The 23,201-nt window shown below is 41.3% G+C and overlaps 2 protein-coding genes across 7 annotated transcripts in view; one reads left to right on the top strand and one right to left on the bottom strand.

Annotated features, from left to right (window-relative positions):
* The first annotated feature begins 8,882 nt into the window (after window positions 1-8,882).
* On the top strand, window positions 8,883-12,747 carry gbx2 (gastrulation brain homeobox 2). The gene is made up of 2 exons (XM_084920943.1): window positions 8,883-9,825; window positions 11,181-12,747. Exons 1-2 carry the CDS (start codon window positions 9,306-9,308, stop codon window positions 11,717-11,719), a joined length of 1,059 nt encoding a protein of 352 aa, XP_084777069.1. The 5' UTR covers window positions 8,883-9,305; the 3' UTR covers window positions 11,720-12,747.
* Window positions 12,748-15,746: 2,999 nt separating this feature from the next.
* Window positions 15,747-23,201, bottom strand: part of agap1 (ArfGAP with GTPase domain, ankyrin repeat and PH domain 1) — a 178,730-nt gene continuing 171,275 nt past the window's right edge. For all 6 annotated transcript variants that reach the window (XM_084920941.1, XM_084920940.1, XM_084920942.1 and 3 more), the window contains 2 exons: window positions 21,563-21,818; window positions 15,747-21,472 (listed from right to left, as the gene is read on the bottom strand). In XM_084920941.1, coding sequence (XP_084777067.1) covers window positions 21,263-21,472; window positions 21,563-21,818 — 466 coding nt within the window. In that variant the 3' untranslated portion in view covers window positions 15,747-21,262. The remainder of the gene's footprint in view (window positions 21,473-21,562; window positions 21,819-23,201) is intronic.

Raw genomic sequence — 23,201 nt, 5'->3', positions numbered from 1 at the left:
AGCCAGTTTGTTGCTGCCTCAGGACGAGCACTGAGGTCGAAACAAGACACCCGCTGATCTGGAAATGACTTTCTGCTCCGATTTTGTTCTTAATTTATGCTAAAAGACATTTGGCTGTTTTTATTAAATTGTTTTTTCCTGTTTAAAAGCTAAAATTCAGAATCCAAACAGCTCTTATTTACAGAGATATGTCATCACAAAGACACAAAGCTCCAAACCTTTCTAGATTTTTTGTCACAATCACAGAGTAAAACAGAAAAATAGAGTCTAAGATCTACTTCAGCACTCCCAGACTCCCAGACCTGTATTTAACCGTCTGCGACCCCCCTGCTCGACTCCTCCAGGCTTCCATATTTAATCTGTCTGCATTTTCGGGTCCAGCTCACTCAAAGCCCCGAAGAGACAGCGAGATGTTTCCCAAACTCCCACAGCTATTACCGAACTGGAACCGCCCTCAGACAGAGGCAGGGAAGTCTGTCTATTTCTCCAAGCTCTCTATCATCCTACAGGGGGCACTGTGGGTTAATTAGACTTCAATTGGAGCACGTTAAGTTTATTTGGTGGATTTTCTTCCATTTGTGTCAAAGTGTTTCATCATACAATTAATAAAAGTGGCTCACTGTGTTTTCAGGTTAGAGTTCAATTCAATTTTATTTATACAGTGCAAATTACAACAACAGTTGCCTCGAGGCGCTGTATGTTGTAAGGTAAAGACCCTACAATAACAGAAAGAAAACCGAGGAAACCCCAATAATCACATGACCCCCTATGAGCAAGCACTTTGGCAACAGTGGGAAGGAAAAACTCCCTTTTAACAAGAAGAAACAGGACTCTTCCAGACAGTGATTATGAGCTTTTAGTCATGAACATCATTATCAAAAAGATTATCAAAGACTCCTGTTGGGAATATCCCCATAAAGCCAGATATTACCACGTCGTCCCCGTATGGAAAGATACTTTTCATGTGATCATGACGTCAGCTCTGCCACCTCTGAGATGCCTCTGATGATGATATACCAAAAACCAACAACACAACAAACTCACTCTAATCAAAGATATTTGGCCTCTCATTTGTACCACTTTTTTCAAAGACTCTTTACAAAATTAAGAAATACTTTCACCACAAGAGGGCAGCATTTTAGCTGGATGTTTAACTGTATAGTTGTCGACTCCTGTAGGAGTTATAGAAATATATTGTCTAAGTGTGATTGTAACATGAATTCTGTACGACAGTTCAGCTGACACTAGCTTGAATAATGTTGGGATTTACTGTAATTTCAATCATGGTTTTGGATTACTGAGCTCTATTTCTAAGCTAATGTCAGCTGTTGCTGCTCACAGTTGATACTGGAAGCCAAAGACACCCCAATTTTGGTGTAAAATTCATCCTGAGTACTTCACATATAAATCAATCCACAGGTTTTCAAAGACAACCAAATTTGTTACAAACTGTTCATATACCAGCTATAAAAAATCATCTAAAACAAAAAAAGTTACATAATTTCCACATAAGGATAAATTTGGTTTCAACTTCTTTTCCTGAATGATTACACAGTAAATAAAAAATAGAGGTTATTCCAAGCTGGAAGCATGCACACATCAAAGATAATTTACTGAGGAAGACTAAAAACGAGGTCGAGAAGATTCAGAGGGCATCATGCAAAGAGGAGTGAGTTAAGAATAATAGTGTTGAGCCAATCCACCAACAGAAACAATCAGCTGTACATCCAAGAAACACAATGTCTGTGTTTCTTCTGAGCTGCTGTTCAAATCGATCCACATGAGAACTGATGAACCACCACAAAAGACTGACCCTCCAAGAACTCTAAATCCTGTTTGACAGCTCTGAACAGCACATCTCTTCTTCTTCTTCTAAATAAATTAATAAATTTGGAGAATTCACCAACAGATACCATGGTGGAGATGTTAAATTATCATTCAGCAGCATTTTTGGTCATTTCCTGTGATTATTTGTTGATTTCCTGTGCATCACAGAGCTGATTTTCCCTCTGCTCTCTGAGCTCGATACGAATATTAAACAAACGACTTGTTTGGAGGTTTTCTGCAGAGTAACGATCAATACTGACCCTGCTCGCTGCCAGAAGATACTTAAGAAACTCAATCCCCATCAGGCCTCCTCCTCATTGGATGAGCCGCCGTCGGGGCAGGGGCGACCTCGGCGACCAATCAATCGAGCCCCTTTCAGCTCTGATAATCAAAAATCCAATCAGTGTCCTAAATGTTAATTGATCTGGGAGTAGAGCAGCTCAGACTCGAGTTTGAATCTCATAAGAGAGATTCTGGTGCTTTTTAGAATAAAAATTAGGCTTTTTTTTCTGTCCGTTGGTGTCGATCACCCCTAAACTTTAAGCATTTTACTCTCGTTAGCTGTGATGCAGACCACTGAGAGATTCTGGGAGTTCTCCTTTTGTAAAAGTTTTTTTTAAAAAGGCTGAAAACAGAAACAGTTACTAATCTCATGAACCTGACCATCTACTTAATTCTCTGTGAATGTTCTTCAGTGGGATTTCTGAGGACAGAGAATATACACTAATTAAACTAAGAACCAACAATTTGTTTTTGTCTGTCCAAAATGACTGAAATTTAAATGTTGAACCCAGTAAGATCCATTAGCTTGAATTATCCCATTAATGTTAACCTAATCTTTGAGTGACAGCTCAGTCATGTGGACAATTTGACGTTCTGTGCAAATTTACTTTCTTTACATGGTGCTAAATCAAACATCTGCTTCAAGACACTTTATATTGTAAGTTTAAGATCCTACAGAAATACAGAAAAAACCCAACAATCAGACAACCCCCGATGAGTAAGCACTTGTGGGAAGGAAAAACTCCCTTTTAACAGGAAGAAACCTCCGGCAGACCCAAGCTCAGGGACCGGCGACCATCTGCCACAACTAATTGGGGTTGACAGGAGGAAGTGAAGTAAAGTGAAGTAAAGCTACATCCACACTGGAAGTGATTCATGAGGTGAGCAGGACCAAAGATCAACTGTTCTCTACTTCCAGGTGAGCGACTGAACCAACCTATAGTAGGGTCATGATGAAATATTAAGCCTATGAATAATTGGTCGGGTTTTTCTCTTTGATACCTATTTTTGTAAGGGATCACCTAGACCAGGGGTCCCCAATCCCAGTCCACGAGGGCCGGTGTCCCTGCAGGTTTTAGATGTGTCCTTGATCCATCACAGCTGATTTAAATGGATAAATTACCTTCTCGACATGTCTTGAAGTTCTCCAGAGGCCTGGTAATGAACTAATCATGTGATTCAGGTGTGCTGACCCAGGGTGATATCTAAAACCTGCAGGGACACCGGCCCTCGTGGACTGGGATTGGGGACCCCTGACCTAGACAAATTAACCTTGGTGACAGGAGAAATCAGCATCCAACTCGATCTCTCGAGTATCTCTTCCACCCTAACCACCGTACCACAGCAGGCTAGAAATTGTCAGATTTGGTCATGACAAAAGCCATCCTTTAGAAAAAAGGCACTACAGACTCTAGATGATCTCAGACATTACTAAACTCCAAATTTCTGGTCCTGAAAGCTGCGTTTTGCAGACTCAGGGCTTCACACGGCCTTCACTTCGTCTTCACTCTGCAGTTCTCACTCCTGATGGCGTCTCTTTCCTCCTCCACCGTGTGAGGAAATCCGGCCTGGCATTTAGAGTCTGACGAAAAGGTTGATACGGCCACACTGCTCCACTCTGACTGAATGGTGTCGGGCAGCGCTTTGGGCGGCATCCCCCTGCACCCTTCATCTGTGCATCTGCTTCCTCCTCTGCTCTGCTCCTCATTGTAATTGCTTCTCCCGCCACATCCCCTCCACTTTACAACATGTGGCGCTAATATCAGCAACCTCTCTCAGATTGTGCCATTTAGCTTCTATTTAAATGCTGGGGGGAGGCAATGGTGGGTGCAAAGGGTGGAGGGGCTGAGGTCGGCTGTTCTTCTTCTTCTACATCAAACTGGTTTATCTCGGTAAATGCCCGCCGGCCATTCGCAGGTCTATTATCGCTGCTTGTTGCAGCAACTGATGATCCAACCAGGTAAGCAGCTCCTATTAGAGGAAGCTTCATTTACTGCAGTGCCCCCCATTCCCCCCTAAACCCCTGCCTCCTCCACCTTCAACCCCCTCCACCACCACCACCTCCTCCTCAGGCCCATAATGGATGGTCGTGGTGCTCGACTTGCATGCAGGAGAGGTTTAATTAAATCATAGTCCAATCATAATCCATGTTGTTAATTAAACTGGATAATTTATAAGTACAAAAGAGGGTATTTATTAGCTGCTCTGCGGTGGTGGCAGAGCTGTAACGTGCACGCTCCCCGTGCACGGACACTTACACCTATGCTCCCCGGCCCCCCCTCTCCCTTCCTGCCTTCCAACCTTTTACTATTGATGCCCCCGTGTGATTGATAATGAGACAGAGACTGCTGTACTATTTGTCTAATGGCCGTGCAATTAAATTCCCTTGTAAATGACCCATGCCTCATTTCATCCTAATCTATGGAATTTTGATTGAATTTGTCAGCCCTAATTGAAAAATACTGCTATTTAATGTCTGCATTGCAGTTGCAGATCAGGCCGCCTTTAATGAGATCGTGTCCCAGTGACCCTGAGGAGGAGGAGGAGGAAGGGGAGGGAAGGAGGAAGGAGGAGGAGGGGGAGTGCCCTTGACTCAGCCTAGGAGAAGAGAGGAGGGTCCACTGGGAGATCCGCAGGAGGTCAGGGGTCACCGGGATTCATAAGATGGCCCGTGTGTTCGCCGGCGGCATCGACGAGCTTTGTATTAATTGATGAGGAAGCCATTACAGGATTCATTAGAAGGGAGCTTGATGCCGGCGCGCGAGCAAATATTGTGATTTAGAGCTGTGTTTTGGAGGAGATGGATCGCGGGATAATCACTCCGCCAACGACTTCAGACCTCATCAGGAGCCACGACAACACGAGCCAGAGGACAAGTCAGAAAAAAACAAACTTAAAGCAGATGGAAGAGAAGCTGATGGCAGGATTCAGAGGATTAACACACAGAAATATGAATTCCCGTGTGCATGTATTACAGTATTTGCAGGCTTTAACATGTCTGTCATTTAAATGCTTAATAGTCTCTCACGCAGACAGCACAGAAGCATCATTAATGGATTAAACTGAATGAGAAACTTGTCTCATTAAATGTATACATTTTGTATTTATTTATTTATTTTACACTGACTCTGCACCTGTGTGAATGGTCAAACTACCAGATTTCAGGATGATAGGTGAAAGCACTAAATGAAGGCCTGCTTTAGAAGATCCTTCGATTAAATTAGCACAACGTCTAATTTCACATATTTGCTTATAAGCTACTAACGTCTGTATAACCAGACTTCAGTTTTTGTAAATGAGCAGCTAAACAAACAGCAAGGGCCTTGGGTAGGTTTGGTTAGACTGGTGTTAACCAGTAGGAAGCCCCCAGCTGGTCCAAACTAACTTTAAAGGGTAGATTAATATTGGCTTCATAATGCAGTGCTTTACATACATTTCCTTCACACGTGAAAGATCCCTGGTTTGAGGCCAGTAGGAGATGCAAATCCCTTTGGGGTTGCATCACGAAAAAGCATCCAGAGTAAAAATCTGCCAGATTAAAAATACAGTGGAAACCCCGGTGAATAAGGGAGCCTGAGAGACGCATGACCCACTGAAACAAAGCCAGTGAACGTGAGGTCATTTTTTGCTGCCTGCTACCATTCACAAAGGTGACAACAGCAGGTATCAAGTGGACTTGCGCAGGCAGTGGTTCCTGAAGAGTTGTGCACCTTGTGGACTCATAAGCCATAAGAGAAATGTCAATTTAGTCAGTTATAACCAAGATTTTAAGGAGAATTTAAATGGACCTTGGTGAAGGTAGCTAAAGGCTTAATCTTAACCATCATTACCCACCCAAAGCTATAAATCAGTTGGCAAACCAAGAGATCATAAAACACAAGCCAAAAACAGAAAGGAGGAAAAATGTCGATGTCAGTCTAAGTTATGGCTAATGGTTTGGGTGATTCATGTTTTTCTTACATTTGGAAACATCTGGTTTATGGCATTTATTTAGGTGTCTGCATCATTAACATTTTGGATGATTTACTAGTGATACATTCTCTCAGATAAAGGTAAATGACAACAAACTCTCTGTTGTCTGAGCAGGAACTGAGCTTTCTGATTATTAACTAATGACTGCTCAAACCAGAGGTGCCAGACAGGAGGCAGAGCAAACCTGAGTCAGTCTTCATTTAGTTTAAAGACTCACTGAAATGAAAACTGCTCACTCTGAAATTAATTCATGTTGTTTTATGCTAAATATGTGTAAAGAAAAATTTTTTTTTCGGGGTGCAGTAAGTAAGGACGCTGAACACTTATGAGAGATTTTGGAACCAAGTGTGAGACAAACAAAACATTAACTGTGGGAATACATTTAGAAAAACACATTCATCACTAAGAAAATCAATGCCAAGGAGCAGTGAAGCTATTTGGACCTTTCAAAGAGAGTGCTCTTTTTTTTCTTTTAACATTTTACCCATCAACCCAATTATTCTTCAAACGTTTTGTCTTTAATGTTATTCTGCTTCAAAAATAAAAATCTAAATTATGTGTAACAGTGTCAATTTTAATAAACTGCTCAATAAAAATTATAACTAGAAGTGTCATAATTCAAAGTCTGACCAGATGGTGGCGGAGCTGTCTAGCTGTTCAAACACTTAAACACAATGATACAGAAATGTGTCTGTTTGTATGGACATTTGTTTCTAACACAAGTAATATAATAATATCAAAACTAATATTTTAAGTACTTGTACTTAAAACTTGTAGATACAGCATTTCTTTTATTACTTTGCTGAAACAAATAAATGGAAAATGTGTATGAATATAAGTCCTAAAACAGTCCTGTTTGCTCCCACCTGGTGAATCATGAAAAGCTGCTCATTTTAAAAATGAATAAGTTTAATTGAGCTTTTGTCAGTTATTTTTCAGAGTTGTGTTTCTACAAAGTATTTAATCTTTTTTTTTTTTTTTTAAAGACCACAATAATATAAGGACAAATGTACTTACAGCAGTTATCATTTATACAGGTCTTATTCATATGAGTGCTGAGAGTGCTACTTTACTCATACTGGGTCACTCACAGCACCACCTACGTGAGCCATGTTCCCACAGCTATGGCCTGAATAAACGAAACAAAATTAGTAGTAGTAGTGCAAAGTCCATATGTGAGTGACCTGAGTGATGAGGGTTACTCAGACCATGGCTCAGATTGGTGACATGAGTGGGCGGGTAGTGAGGTGTGGGGGAAATAGTGTTTGTTAACAGTCTGAATGGTCCAGGGGAAGAAGCTGTTTGTGATGAGAGGAGGAGAAAGAAAATTAGTTTCTGCCAACACTCAGACCATTTAAAGCAGCACAGCATCAAAAATCGCAGTTAGTTGGATTTAAGATTTATATTCTGTTATTTTTTATTTTACTAAGTGGTGGTGTTCCACAGAGCTCCATATACGACTCTATTTTTGTTTGTTTTTTTAAATTGTACAGCCTTCTACGTGGGGGCTTTCTGTGTGAATTAAGGTAAATGTCAGTTTATATGCAGATGATACTCTGATTTATTGAAACGTGTGCAAACATGCAGGATTGTAATTTAAATCATCATCATCTGCATATAACTTGATATTCACCTAATCACCAAGTGGAAACATGCACAATTAAAAACAATTTGTATTCTATGGTTCAACTTTTAAATGAGCTGGTGTTTAAAAAATGGTTCATCCTTATTAGGGGGCTTATGTATATCTTTATTTGCAGAACAGAAAATTTAATGAAAAAGATGTGGACCTAATAGTTATTCAGTTTTCCTCAATTTTGAGTGCATCTGAAACTCTTTGGGGTTATTAGCACTACACTGTATGCTCGATTTTATGAATACAATGCATCACGTTAAGCTTATTTAGTCTTGAATATATGTACTGCAAATGATGAAAGTTTACGACCTCTTAAAAGATAGAATAAAAAATATTTTAGTCCTAAATATTCTTTCAGTGTGCTTTTCTGTATTAAACCTGGGTGATAAAGTGCTGGAGCATTACAATGTGATGTGACAACAAGACAAACAGACAAACTTCTGAATCATAGTGTCTGGATTTAGCTGCTGAAACAGCAAGACAAGACTGCCGCCATCGGGTGAAACTACAAATTACAAAATTAATTCTTAGCACGCTTTTACAGAAAACCTTTCTTTATGCCAGCAGTCTGATCTGACCCTCCACAGAAAAAAAGTAAATTCTCTGCCATCTAATGTTTAAAAACAAACATATATGATTTGGTTATGAAAGGATGGATGTCATCACAGATGTAGGTGAATGTCAGGCACCAAAGAGGCTTTTAACTCTCAGCCAGAGAAGGACAAAGAAGCTTTGACTTTAAGCCTGCAGTCCAGCCTTCAAGGAGGAACATGAAGCAGCTACAACACTCTGATGAATGTCCAAGAAAAAAATGAATTGAACTAAAGCATCTTTCCTCTGTGTCTACAAAAAGGCTCTAAACATCACCGTGCACATAAATCCTGCAGCTCAGGAGCTCCGATTATTGGCCGGATCACTATTACCTGGTGATTTATGCGGATTTTTAAATGATCTGTATCTGTAGCTTATTATTTACAATGATGTGTTTTCCACTCTGTGTAATTGCCATTCATCCAGGATACCAAAGCCGCCCTGTCGCGTCATCTCAGCCAGCCAATCAGCGCGTAGAGCGCGGGGAGTGGGCGGAGCCCTCTCGGAGAAGGCAGCGCAATTAAACTGAGGGGAGCGCAATTTAAATCCAAAACACTGCTGGACGCGCGCCGAGTGGGTGAAAAAACACACACGCTTACAGGCACATACACCGAGGACACACACAAACCCACACCGTGTCAGCGGATGAGTAAGGGAGAAGAGCCCGCTGCTGTGACACCGGGTCCGGTCAAGTTGAAGTGGAGCGGCGCGGGACTGTGCGTCAGTGCGAGCGGAAACACGCACAGTGGATTCTCTCGTTTTCTTTTTTGTTTTTTTGTGTGGAAACTAAAATCAGGAGGAAGAAGTGTTGCTCTCTCCTCTCGGCTCCTCTTAAGCACTCTCTCTCCTCCGCCCCACTGATGGGATGCTCTTCTCTGCTGGGATTATCGGTCCTCTGAGCCTCTGTGGGCTTTCCTCACAACGGCGGTGACCCCCGCGGCTCCTCCGCCCGCAGCGACTCCTCTCCGGTCTCCTCCGAGCTCCAGCGGTCGTTCATATGAGCGCAGCGTTCAGTCCGTCCTTCATGGTGATGCAGCGGCCACTCGGAAGCACCACCGCCTTCAGCATCGACTCTCTGATCGGGGGGCCTCCTCAGCCCAGCCCGGGACACTTCGTCTACACCGGGTACCCGATGTTCATGCCATACCGGTCGGTGGTGCTCCAGCCGCCCCCACCGCCACCCCCGGGCCTCCAACAGGCGCTCCCCACCGGACATCACCCGCACCCCCAGATCCCGAGCCTGCAGAGCGGCTTCTGCTCCAGCCTGACGCAGGGCCTGACGCAGGGCATGGCGCTCACCTCCACCCTCATGGCCTCGCTCCCCGGCGGCTTCTCCCCGTCCCAGCAGCACCAGGAGGCAGCCAGGAAGTTCGGCTCTCAGGCACTGCATGCGGTCTTCGACAAAGCTCAGGAGCTGCGGCTGGACGCGGAGGACGGAAAGAGCTTCCTGCAGGGGAAGGAGTCTGCGGCGCTGCCGGGTTTCCACGACACGGACACGCCGGTACACGCATCCACAGGTAGGCGGGTTCCTCATCCCGTTTCCCGCTGAAGAATTCATCATTTTATCTGATTTCAGTGAAGGAAAAAAATCCTAAAGACTTTAGTTCGTTTGATGAGATGTTATGTTGAGAAATAAATGAAGTTTACAGAGTTTCACGTGTTTAAACAAAAACCGTCCAGGTTTGATCCGTTTTATTGAAGCAAGAAATTAACTAAAAAAAAAACGACGATTTTCAAAAAGAAACTGGGACATTTAAATTTGATTTTCTTCAGTGAGTTTAACCTTTTTTATTTGCGTTTTCAAAATAAATTATTCGGGAAATATTCGCAGGCCCAGCGCTCATTTTTAATTTCTGTAAATCAACATTTAAAGCTTTAAAAGAAATAACAATAATAACAATAATTAATTAATTTTAAAAACCAGACTTCACAATTCTTATAAAAGTGGGATCCATGTGGGTCGATTTAATCTTGAATAATTATTGAAATTATTCTGATTGATTTTTGTCTTTGCCGATAAATCATCCTGATTTGAATGTTTACTGACAGGGGAGGAAAAAAATCCTGCGCCACCGCTTTTAATGCTTCCTCATATAAAACAAACACATTTGTTCCCTCTCGGGTCCCTTATTTGTGATGATCTCTGACACCTTAGAGTGTCACGCTGAGGGGGAGGTGCGGGGGGAAAGGCCGCGCGGAGACACTCCGCGCGTAATTACGCGTGAAAATAAAAATCCTCACAGAGCGCGTTCTTTGGAGCCACACTAACCTCATGATGGATATTGACACGAGACACGACAACTGCACCCCTAACCCCACCACGCACATACCTCCACCCCCAACGCAGCCACCGCCCTCCTCACCCCTTCAGCTTTCACACGTCACAGTTTCGCATTAAAAATGTAAATCTAACCTCATATTTAATTATTCTAACAGCATCTCCTCCTAACATATCTCTCACAGAACTTTTCTTCTTAACATATTTAGAAAAATATAAAGTTTTTGGCTTTTACATGTTAATCGATTTCCCTCCAAACACGCGGAGCATTTAAAGAAATCTTAAATGCGCATTTTCGCTCATTTCTTACATTTAATAGCTGTAAATTAAACTTTGCGATTAATAAAAAGTGCAGATTGTGAGAGAAAATTATTTTATTGGGTCGCTTAATTTATTATTCAGAATAAAATAATCAGAAATCTTTTGTAAAGAAGCATCAAAACTGTGAAATTAGAGGGGAAAACGGAAGAAGCGCGTTTAAATATTCTTGGTGACTTTTTGTCACTTTTGTTTCTGCCTTAAACTGATAAAGTTTGTTGGGTTTTTTGTCCTGGTCTCACTGGTGGTGCTGTGTGTCCCTCCTCTTCCTCACAGTCAGAGCACACAGCAAAGAAGACTCCAAGGAGGAGGAGTGCGGCCGGAAGGACGAGAGCTTCTCCATGGACAGCGACCTGGACTATAGCTCGGACGACAACCTCACCTCCATGTGCCACAAAGAGGACGGAGACGGAGGAGGTCTGGATGAAGGCCCGCACCTGCACGGGCCCCCCGGCGGAGGCTCCGGGACGGGCGGAGGAGGCGCGGGGGGCGGAGGCGGCGGGAAGAACCGGCGGAGGAGGACGGCGTTCACCAGCGAGCAGCTGCTGGAGCTGGAGAAGGAGTTCCACTGCAAGAAGTACCTGTCCCTCACCGAGCGCTCCCAGATCGCGCATGCGCTCAAGCTGAGCGAAGTGCAGGTGAAGATCTGGTTCCAGAACCGGCGCGCGAAGTGGAAACGCGTGAAGGCTGGAAACGTGAACAACAAGTCCGGAGAGCCGTCCCGGAACCCCAAAATAGTGGTGCCCATCCCCGTGCACGTGAGCCGCTTCGCAATAAGGAGTCAGCACCAGCAGATGGAGCAGGCCAGACCGTAGAAGAAGAAGCGGGAGGACCGAGGCCGGACTGAGAGGCCGCGAGCCGCGTTTAAGGGGGGAGGGGTTGTTTTATTGCGAAAATACCGGATTCAAGATTTTCAAAAATCGCAGAACTCATTAAAAAAAAGGAAAGAAAGAAAAGAAAGAAACGTGAATGAGTTTAATGTGACGGGTTTATTATTTTTATAGTTTTTATTTTAACAGATTTCTTTCATCGAAGCTTAGAGAAAAGGAAAAAATATCAAATGAAGTGAATAAAACTGATCTGAAAATGTGACAAATTCAAACATAAAGGAGGATAATTCAAAATAATCATGTGATTATTTTTCATGAAGTAAAATCTTTAAAAATCTTCTCACTGCAGCGCTATTACTTTCGGGATATCTTTGCGATAATAATTATCTTTTTTATTACATTTCATTTGATTTTTATAAAATAATTTTACATCACTGAAGTGAGAAATCAGAAATAAATAAAAAGTAAAATCTGAAAATAATTATTATTCATCACTGTTTAAAGAGGTGCGATTCTTTTTTTTTTTTCTTCTTCTTCTTTTTTTCCAAACTGCGGCACCGATGCAAGAAAATTCCGCTTTTTCTGAACGGAGTTGGTTTGATCATAAAACACTGTGGACATCTCCACAAACTAGGAACCCGACTGACTGCAGAGGCTGACTCCGGACTTCTTCTTCTCTGCAGGAAGTTAAAAATAAATAAATAAAAGAACACCTGAAGCCTGAGCGCGTGACTGAGCGGCACCAAAAACAAAAAAAGAGACAGAGAGAGAAAATTGCGGCAGGAGGAGGAAGACTCAGACTGACGGGTTGTTTCCGCAACATGTTGATCAACCCACACCCCCTCCCCTCCTACCCCCACATGTACATACTTCCGGGACCAAGCAGAGGAGTCGTGTGTTTCTGTTTGTTTGGACTGAATGAAGCTGCTAATTTATTTACACAAAACTTGTGACGAGAAACAAAAAAAAAAAGATGAATTAAAGTGTGAATTAAAAGATGATCAGATGTTGAACAGCTGCAGTGTCTCCATTCATGCCCGGGAATCATCTTCATCTTCCTGCCACTTTAGTTAAACTAAATAAATAAAAAACACGGGCGTTTTTTTACCAACATCATCAATGACAGCTAGGCCGGAAGTTTGTATTTTTTACAAAATAAATGTATAGATTATTATTATTTTTTATTCTGAAGGCCTTAAAGCTGATTTCAGACATGAAGGAAACGCAACAAAGCTGAAATGAGTCAGAAAAACTAGGATAAAGATTAAATTCTAAAACGTTTTATTATATTTATTTATATTTTGCTTTAAATTGCAGTTTGAGTGCACTTTAAATTTTAATTGTTAAAAAAATGAAAACAGTATTACAATGTCGTTAAACTTTGATGTGTGTTTATGTTTTCAGCCTGTTGCGCGGACTGAATTGCGCATTCTCGTAGCATATTAACAAAGTTTCAGGCAAACGGGAGCGCGCCATGGCGTCTCCACCGAGAGCAGAGGTGGTCACGTGGGTTTCTATCAGGTTCATTTTATTCCGAGAAACAAATTTTTATTATCCTAAAACATCAGCGGCTAAACAAAAAAAAGGAAGAGGAGAAGTTCACCTGAACGTGACGTCATCCCACCAGCTGCAGTGCTTGCGTGGTGGCGATGGTGGTTGGGGTGGGGGGCGGCATGCGCCCTCACGTTTTCGCCTGGTATCAGAAACTGCGTCCTGATTGGCTCTGAAGTTTACCTGAAACAAAATTAAATCCTCAGAGTGAAACCCAGGAGTCAGTTTGGATGTAGATGCGCCTGTGCGCACTGACGCATGCGCTGTTTAGGCCTATTATCACATTAAAATAATCTCCATATCTATAAAAATGATCTGAAAAGCGGAATATTTTAAGGGCTTGAAGAAAAGGAAACATGTGGATACAGTTGTCTGTGATGTTTTTTGATGTTGAAGCCTTTTCAGTTATATTTTATTGATAAAATGAAAATTTATTGCACATTTCAGACTCTTAATGAAGAAAATAACAAGTGTTCTTCGGGTTGTTTTCACTTGTAAAATTACAGTAATTTAACGTTTACTTAGTCTGTTTTTATACAGAAATGCGGGAAATTTAAAGGTACATTTCCGACACTTTTACTCCTCAAAATACTGACACCGTCACACTCTATACCAGAAAAAATGTTCTCATGTGCAGCAGCCTGAGTCAAATCCATCATCTCACCCACAATTAGCAATTTGGCAAAATCTAAATGAATGACTGCATCTTTAAATCTAGTTTCTTTCTGCTCTAACGTTTGCTTCCCGCTTAAATTCTACAGTTTCTACATGGACCCTGCTTATAAGCGAGGAGGTAAAGGCTCTGTCTTCACCCGTTGCGTAATTGTGATGATTGTCGTGACGTCAGAGCTGTGGATGAGGAATTCTGATTTAATGTGACTCTAAGTGTCAATAAAAACCAGATGTGAGCTCAGAGTAAGGCGACAGAAACCTAAATCCGGACTGGACCCTGCACAGTGTGAACAGTCAGCGCTGCCTGCGACTCTAATGACTTTTTTTCTTTTTTTGCAAATTGTAATCAACTCGAGCCGTCGCAGACGACTGATAAATGAGACCCGGGGGGATCAGCCTCAGCCCAGCTACCCCCGCCTCCCTGAATTAATACCAACTCGCCCGGCTGCAGCTCAGCTCCTGCTGATTAATTCTGACGTCAAGGAGGCCAAAACGCATCTTCTCCTTCTTCTTCTTCTGTGGTGGTCACCACAGGGAGATCACTGGGCCTCCTGTCGTCCACAGCCACGACAATAAAATTAAACGATTCCCAGAAGCCCTTGGAAAAGCTGACAGATTCTCTCATTCAAAACTCCCACTGAAAAAAATCCCTCATTTTAAATTTTCATCAAGCAATAACTTGTTTGAGTTTGATGTAATAAAAACTCTTTTTAGGACTTAAAAAACAACCCCATCCCTTCTCTCATTTTAGATTTCCATCCCACAATAACCGAAAACAAACAAGTGAGTTTCTAATAATGACAAAACAACAAATATATTGATTTCTGAATCTTTAACACTCTGGAAAATGTTAACTTTAGCTTTTCGAAGCTAAAACTTTTAACATGATTGAGTCTCTCAAACTCCAGTTAACAAAATCACTAATTTTAAATTTGAATCATTCAAAAATTGTCAGGTTTCTTACAGAATAATAATAATAATTTTGAGTAAAAAATAAACAAAAAGAGACTTTGCTTGAGTGTCACCTGCTGATGAAGATACCATAACAATGGACGAAAGATGCAAAAAATCTAGTAGGTACATATCCAACAACTGAAAAATTTCTGCTTTAGTGGTGAGAAGTAAAACCTCATTTTGGTGTAAATCTAACACCACATTCTGACCCTTCCATCTAAATGTCACAGCAGAAACTGAGGCTCATCAGACCAGGTAACATTTATTTTTATCTTCTATTGTCAAGTTTTGGTGAGCATGTGTGAATTGTGAGCCGCTTTGGTCTTCTGCTGCTTCTACATGTTGTGTGGTCAGTGATGCTTTTCTACATACTGTGGTTGCAATGAGTGGTGATTTTAGTTGCTGTTGCCTTCAAAGAAGTCTGGCCATTCTCCTCTGACCTGGGAAAAGATAGTTTCTCCTAAAGAACTGCCGCTTACTAGACTAACCCTAACCCTCTCTCTTTTGGCCCATTCTCTGCAAACCTCAGAGATGGTTGCGGGGCAAAATCTCAACCATTCTTAAACTTTGACTTGTTTCATCATTTTAATGATTTGTGGGCTAACCAGAACTAATGAACTTTGTCAAGTACCACATCAGAGTGGTTTATGTGGTTTTATGTATACTTTTACATTATGGTAATACTCGTTCTCCACCTCCTACACCACAAATAGAGAAAACTAACATAAACCAAAGTAAAATTCCCACAGGTGTGACCAGGAAATGAAAAAAAAATATGAAATACATGCCTAAATATTGAAGACATCCACTTCAAAAACACTGACCACACACACACTTCAAGTTATAATAAGAAGCATTATTCTTGTCTTTATTGAAAAGAGACACATTACAGTAGAAGACTCTGTATTAGGTAGAATTTTCATACAACGGTACTGTACATCAAACAAAAATTCAATAACAATAATAACAACAACATTAACAACAATAATAATAATTATTAGATTAACAGTGACAATAAGAACAATAATGTGTCTGGATGATAAATCAGAACAACAATAATAAAAAAGTGGATGGAGAAAATTATACAAAAATGTAGGTTTAAGGGGGCCGAGTCTTCCTCGAGGGGTGCATTTATAAATAATGTAGTGGACAGCCCAGTTGGGTGGGGTTAAGGAGGCTACATGAGGTAACACAACTAGACATTGACCATATTATTTCTTCGTTCTGTTGATGTCTATGTACAAGTGTTGGCGGTGGTGAGAGCAGTGCAGACATATTAATGCAGTTACCATGACATAATTTATCTACACGCAGGCGGCTTCAGCCGAAAGATCCTAGGCTAGGAAACATATTGCGCCATGCTACTGGCCACTGAGCTAACTGACCGCTAGCTGGAGCTTCACAGCATGTTTTAGCTTCAAAATATACACAAAAACAGATATTTTCCATGTTTTCTCCTCAATTATGAGACTAAGAAAATGTGAACGGAACAACAGAAACATCTGTGAAGAGTCAAGTCTTCATATTCAAGGAGATACAGCACCCCATATGCTCTGCTAGCAGAGTTTAGCTAGCTGCTCTTCACACCATGTTTCTATTATCCACATATTGCTTTCATGTTCTGCTAAACTTCTAATGGAAAGCAGATGACTGACTTAGATTGTTTACTTGGAAGCTGGGAAAATCTTTTTTAAAACAATGTTTGTCACAGTTTGCATTTTTATGGTGGGAAGTTTAGCTTATGCCCCTCTTCCCCTCACTTAGCTTAGTTCAGTTAACATATCTACAGCTTATGAGCCTCGATGTTTCGATTCTCTAGTCCTATTTCACTATTTATTTGATTAATATTTAGAAGGGGAAATGCACTGTTAACCTAAAACAATGCTGGCTTGCTCACTGCTAGGTGTTAGCTTAGGTGACAGATGACTCAGCAATTTTTCGATTTTAGCTTTGAGTCTCAAACCTGAATGAGCATAAATCTGCAGCAAAGTGACAACTAATGTTCACCTCCTCTCTATTAGCTATCACCAGCTAACTGATCTCTAGTTGCATTAACAAGCGCTTGTAAACGGAAACTCTAGCGCAATGCTCTCGTTAGTTTGTTTACTACTATCTACAGTTAGCATTATTATTAATTACACTTCAAATTTTTCTGCTCACACGATTTTAAAATAAAATAAATACAATTTTATTCTAAAGGAAACAACCTGAAGCCGCCACCGCTTAGAAAAAGCCAATGTCAGTTACTGACAGAACATAAAGGAAGATGGTAGAAGAGTTGTGTTTAAGATAGATGAAATAAAGCAGTAAATTAGTGCATTTCTGTCATAAATAAATGGACGTCTTTTTTCCCTGTCCTGTTTCTGGACAGCTGTGGGATGGGTCAGATATGAAAACAAACTAAAATCATCCAATAAAAATAATAGTCTTGGTTTGTCATTTACAGGAAATAGAACGGCGTCTTGAAGATGACTGGTAAGGAAAATGGAGCATGACACGTATAGCAACAACAAAAATTAGGAACATCAAGGCAGGCGTGCAAAAACAAAAAAGGCAAAAGGAGGATAAATGTGTTCAAATTGATAGAAAAACATTTGTTTCTTGCTTTTTGATCCTTCTTCCATTTCTACAGTGTGTTTTTGTGTTTTCATGTGAATATTAAAGCGATGTTAGTATACAAAGTTAGGATGTGAGCGTGAAGGTTTTTATGAATATTGCTTGGATACACAGTCGGGTTGAGAGCTGCTACTCAACCGCTGCAGCAACATTTACATTAGAGGGCGAAACAGGAGAAAGTTGAAGATCCGAGCCGAGGAGCAGCATACTGTCTGAATCATCAAATAAATGTTGAGTTTGGGAAACTAGTTCCCCAACTATCTTCACCTGAAGGCCTTCATTCTACACATTTCAACAACCAACGGAAAAATCTATATCACCAGGATTAAAAAAGGTGTTTTTAAAACACCTGAAATTAACCTGCAACCCTATCATTAAATCCAAATGGACCTTTGTGCCAGTGGTTCCCAACATTTCTAGCTCATGGTGATTTTAAAATGTAAGGGCTAGTATGAAGTAAACTTCATCTTGTCTAACAGTTATTGGCCATGCAGACCAATTGGACAAATGTAAACACATCCGTAAACATTCAGGGTAGTCTTAATGTATGCTGTCCACTGTCCAGCTTGACTTTGTCCATGTGTTTGTATCAGAGTCTTTAAAATATTCTCATTATCAATGAGAAAGTCAAGTGGTAAAAGGTTGGGAAATGTGGAATTCTATACTGAAGATTAACTTTTTTAATGTTCTTTCATAAGTGTAGGTAATGATATTTTCTTTTTAGCTCTATGACAGTTCACTTTTTCCATGTATGATAGTAAGACTCTTTAGGGCTTGGCCATGACTTTCTCATATTGTTGGATCTGGTCTACATTGAAACTTGGCCTCAGTTTTGATCCAAAGATTCTCTACATTTAGACTCAGTCTTGAAATATAACACCATGTGATGAACAATATAGCCCTAAATTTAGCATGAGTAGACTTTGTAAGTTTAAACTTAATCTCTAAATTGTAGACTAAAATCTGACTAAATTTATACTTGGCTTCAGCTTTACCCTGTTCGGTCTTTTTCTGGAACAAAATTAAACTTGCTTTAGACTTGAGCTAGAGTTTACCAGATTTCATCTTTCCCAGTCTTGGTAAACGTTTTGAGCCCATTAGACAAATGTAAAGATTTGGTTAATACTGTGAACCCAATTTGGTTATGGCTAGAATACTTATAAACTACAGTCTTCTGTCCAGACTCACATGTTGCCCAATTTAATCATATTTGGTCAGAGTCTAAGCTCAAAGGTCAATGATCAAGCCTTTAAACTTGATCTTGAGTTTAAGTTATCCACATTTTGACTGCATTATGACTCAAACCTTGGTGGTAGTGCTGACCACCACATTTACACTTGGTCTTGAGTCAAATGTACTCAAGTTTAGTGAGTATTATGTAACGAAACTTCACCAGATGTAGACTTTTTCTAAGCTCATTAAATAATCAGATTTGAGCCTGACTCAAACTCAACCACATCTAGTGCTATTGTGGCCCCAAATGCCCCCAAAAGTAAACTCAACACTTTTATACTGTGTCTTAACTTAATTTTTACCACATTTGTTAAAGTCAGGGTAGACCTAAATTTGAGAAGATGTAGACTTTTTATAAGCTTCCCTTTGGGTTTGTTCTCTCTCATTAAAAAGCAACTTGGATCTGTATTTTCTGATTTCCTTTGCTGTAAACCGTCCGTTGACCCTTTAGTCTGTAAAGATTCTCATGTTGGGAACCACAGGTTTAGACACCTGCAAAAGTTTTTCTTCCTGGTTTCTTCATGGTTCAGCACAGAGCCAAAACCATACTACAACACATTAGAATAAACCACTTCCACTCTGCAACCTCACATACTCTAAGTACTTACTGTGTTCTGTAATTTACATGATGCTTCGAATGAAAGAGAGAAAGCGACAGAGAAAGAGAGGAGGATTATTTACAACAAAGACGTTTTCAGACCAGAGAAGAAGAAAAAGAAGCCCTTCTTAGTGATTCGCTGAGCAGATCAGGGAGACTGCCTGATTGGACGGGATAGATAAAAAAGTGGCGGTGATGGCAGGGACCACCAACCGTCTCCCCATCATTGTGTCTGGACAGATAGCAAACATTAAAAAACAAAACAAAAACACCTGAAGACAATAATTTCCCTTTTTTGCTCCGACAGCTGCTTCTGTATCTTTTCCATTTTTTTACATTAATAAAATTAACTTCAGGGACAGAGTTCAGATTAAATGCTTTTTCATCAGGATGTAAACCAGGTTTGGGTTTAAGATGCTTACAGTTCACTCAGTTCGATAAAACCTTCAGCATAAGAAAAGGTTTGAAATCCTACATATAGATGCTCATCAGCAGGTTAATTCCCAGCTGAGCCAGGATCTGGATGGCAAACCAAATTTATAAACCAACTTATGCCACAAACTATCGGCAACATACAGAAAAATGTTCAACCGCTCGATCGACCACTTTGCTCTTATGGTGATTAATGGATAATGCAACGAACATGTTTCAAAAAGTGCAACTTTTACGTTGAAGCCGAATGGTCCCCATTTCCAGCTTTTTGTCGCACCCTTTGCAGTTTTACTATCGCTTGGCAAGTAGTTGGTCAGTGTTTGCAGACAAGGAGAGTCTTCCAAGCAATTGCAAGAAGGTTTTCAGTACAGTACTGTACACCTCTTTGCAACCACCTAGTGACTGCCAGCAACCTCTAGCGACCAGTTGCCAACCAGTGACCAGTGGCTGCCAGAGGGCCACCAATCGATCTCTTGGTTCGATGCCTTAGGCATCCAACCAATTAAGTGAAGCCAGCAATTTTGAGCAACTTGAGTGTTGACAAAAATCTGAATGTAGTCGGAACTAAGTGAAGTGAAAACAGGTTGTTTCATCTAAAGAACTCGCTGGGAAAAAAGACAATGAGCGCTGACGATCGACAGTCCCCAGTCCCTGAGCCTGGCAAGAGCTTCTGTACACTTAATGACTTTATACACCCGATAGCTTAAAAATAAAAAAGGAAAAACAAAAACCCTTCCCCTGTTAGCATTTTTTACCATTGGTCCAGCAATGCACATCGAGATACAATATACACAGTCGAGAAAAATGCCTTAAATTAAAGTAGAAAAAGTGTCTAGGACATGCGATCTATCACACTTGTTTTACCTCTAAGCTGATATTTTTTTTTAACATCAAGATTTTTTTCACATTAAAAAAAAAGAACAAAAATGTGTAAAGCCGGTTGGTTTGCAGAAAATTTAAAAAAAATGACAGCTGAAAGAAGGTGAAGAGGTCGTAAAGAATCCTCGAGAGATTTGCAGTGAAGATGATGTTGATGGGTGGCTGCCTCAAAGAAGATACGAAGACTTGAGTTTCCTTCTCGTTGATTTGATCTCACAGTTTCAGGTTGTGGACAGAAGATGATATGCTTTGAGTTCAGTTTGTTGTTGAGTCTGAGCGGGAACTGGCCTTTGTAGTGTGAAATCTGAGGCGGTGTGACGAGGTACAATATAACTCATTGACCTGCACAAGTCGTGTGACCATTTCCCAAAATGCTTTGATGATCGCGGGCTATGTTTCCCAGCATGCTTTAGACTTCTTCTCCCAAACAGACGCCTGGCCGCAGGGTCACCACTGACCTGTGACCAGTTTACTGGTGGTTGTCAGGTGAAGTGGGCAAAGCTAAAGTAGTGGTTCCCAAAATAAAACGCTCAGGATACTCCCAAATCGAAGTTTGTTTATTTTTCTCAGAGTCATCACAGGAAACTGTCTGGTCATATGAGCGCGGCACTGCCGGCGCTGCTGCAGCTGTTGTTGCGATTGGTGTTGCGGCGTGAAAGGTTGGGTGTGGCCATTAGGGGGTTGCGTTCATCTGGGCAGCCATACTGAGCCAGCGTGTCCACACACTCCTGACAGCTGGCCTGGCGAGCATATGCCATTGCACTGTTGCCGTGGGCGTCCCTTGCCATCAAGTCCACGCCGTACTGCAGAAAGAATCAGAGAGGGATAGTCATCAATCATCTCCTGTCTTTAAAGCCCAGAATTACTGGAATACCAGCACTGTTTTTTCTTACCCAGATAAGGAGCTGTGTGATGACCACGTTGCCCTTGTGGCTGGCCAGGTGCAGCGCGTTGCGTCCATCTCCTTCTCCGCAGGTCTCGTTAACCTGCTGTCGGGACCCGTGAGCAAGCAGGAGCACGACTGCACGTAGATCCTCCTCGGCGGTTGCCCTCAGCAGCTGCTGGCCCAGCGGGAGATCAGTGCAGGGCAGCGACGCCAGAAAGAGACGCTGCTCATACTTTGCCCGGATCCAGCGCTCACGCTCCTCCCTGATGGAAAAAACAGAAACAGACACCTTTAAGAACTGACAGCTATCTAATGGCTGTAGCATGAAGTGTCATATTGCGGCCCGAAACATGAAGCTGTAAACAGACTTTTTTGCTTTTGATTTGGACGTAAATTTAGCTTTAATACAACAACTAAACAAGCGTTTTTTGCCCTTAAATGCCCTTAAACTCTTCCTCTGAGTGTAAAATAAGACACAGCGAGAGGCAGAGGGACAGACATGGTGAAAGGCCAAAGGACGTGGACGCATTGTTCACCGATCGAGTATCATTAACTGCTGATCTGTCTAATCCACAACTCTGATCGCTCTAATCTCTGCTCTAATCCCTCCGTGTAAACAGCAGCTCATTCAGCCTGCTGGGATTAGTCCAGAGAGAGGACAGAGAGGAGGGAGTGCGGGGGGGCAGAACTGCCCTAGGGGAGAGATATTGAGCTGTCCCCCCTCCTCCCTTGCCCCTCTACTCTATTCTCATCCAGTAACAACACATCCTTCAGGGGTGAGATGGGAGGTTGCAGGAAATGGAGAAAGAGTAGAGGTTAAAAACTCTTCCTACTGCCTCACTCATTTTTTTACTGGCACCCAAATAATCGTTAATCTAAATTTGGTTTGACTGTTCTTTAGATTCGATTGGATTCCTTTAGATTATTGTTTGTTTAGGTAGTTTTCAATATCAACAGTGAACTGAACCATAACCATAGTAACATAGTGAAGCCTCGACTTTCTGTGGTTTGGTTTGGGTTTGCACGCTCATCGACTACCAACTTGTAACTGAGAAGTCTTTAGTCAGCAAGGTAAAGGACTGATGTGAATGCCAGCATGACTGAAGGATGTTGCTGATTGATAGATGATGGGGCACAAAATATGCAACCAGAGTGTCTACGAGTGATCAGCTGTCAGCTACAAGCTATGGGCCTCAAACAAATCTCTTTATACATGGACAGTCATCCAATGCTTACACGTTCAAAGGCACTCTAACAAGTTCAAGGTTCAACCCTCAAACAACCAACCAAGTTAAAATGACAGAGTATATAAAAGAATACTTTACGCTGAGTTAACCCAACTCATCTGTCACTTTGGCCTCTATGTACCTGCTTTTTGAGCAGGAACTCTTGCTGCTTTAGGTCTTTCACTTCAAAACATCACAGATTAGAAAATAGAATCACAATTTCAGTGCCCCTTCTACTTGAGTCAATGTAAAATTATTGCAGACCTCTTGTTGATCTCTTACAAATCACCATTTCTGCACACAATCATGCAAATAAAGCTGGCATTTTTTTTTGCTTTTCCATTCTTTACCCTTGGACATACAACAGTTCTTGGATCTTAACTGTGATTACGGCACTTTCTACAGTTAAGTCACCTGTTA

Source organism: Perissodus microlepis, chromosome 23, assembly GCF_051167445.1.
Source record: "Perissodus microlepis isolate ML-2025 ecotype Zambia chromosome 23, ASM5116744v1, whole genome shotgun sequence".
Classification (NCBI taxonomy): Eukaryota; Metazoa; Chordata; class Actinopteri; order Cichliformes; family Cichlidae; genus Perissodus; species Perissodus microlepis.
Note: the sequence above shows the minus strand (reverse complement) of the source record. Positions and strands in the feature narration are given on the sequence as shown.

Coding starts and splice junctions, on each gene's coding strand:
- gbx2 (XM_084920943.1), top strand. CDS start 9,306: ATGAGCGCAGCGTTCAGTCCGTCCTTCATGGTGATGCAGCGGCCACTC. Junction 9,826..11,180: donor GCCGGTACACGCATCCACAG/GTAGGCGGGTTC, acceptor TCTTCCTCACAG/TCAGAGCACACAGCAAAGAA.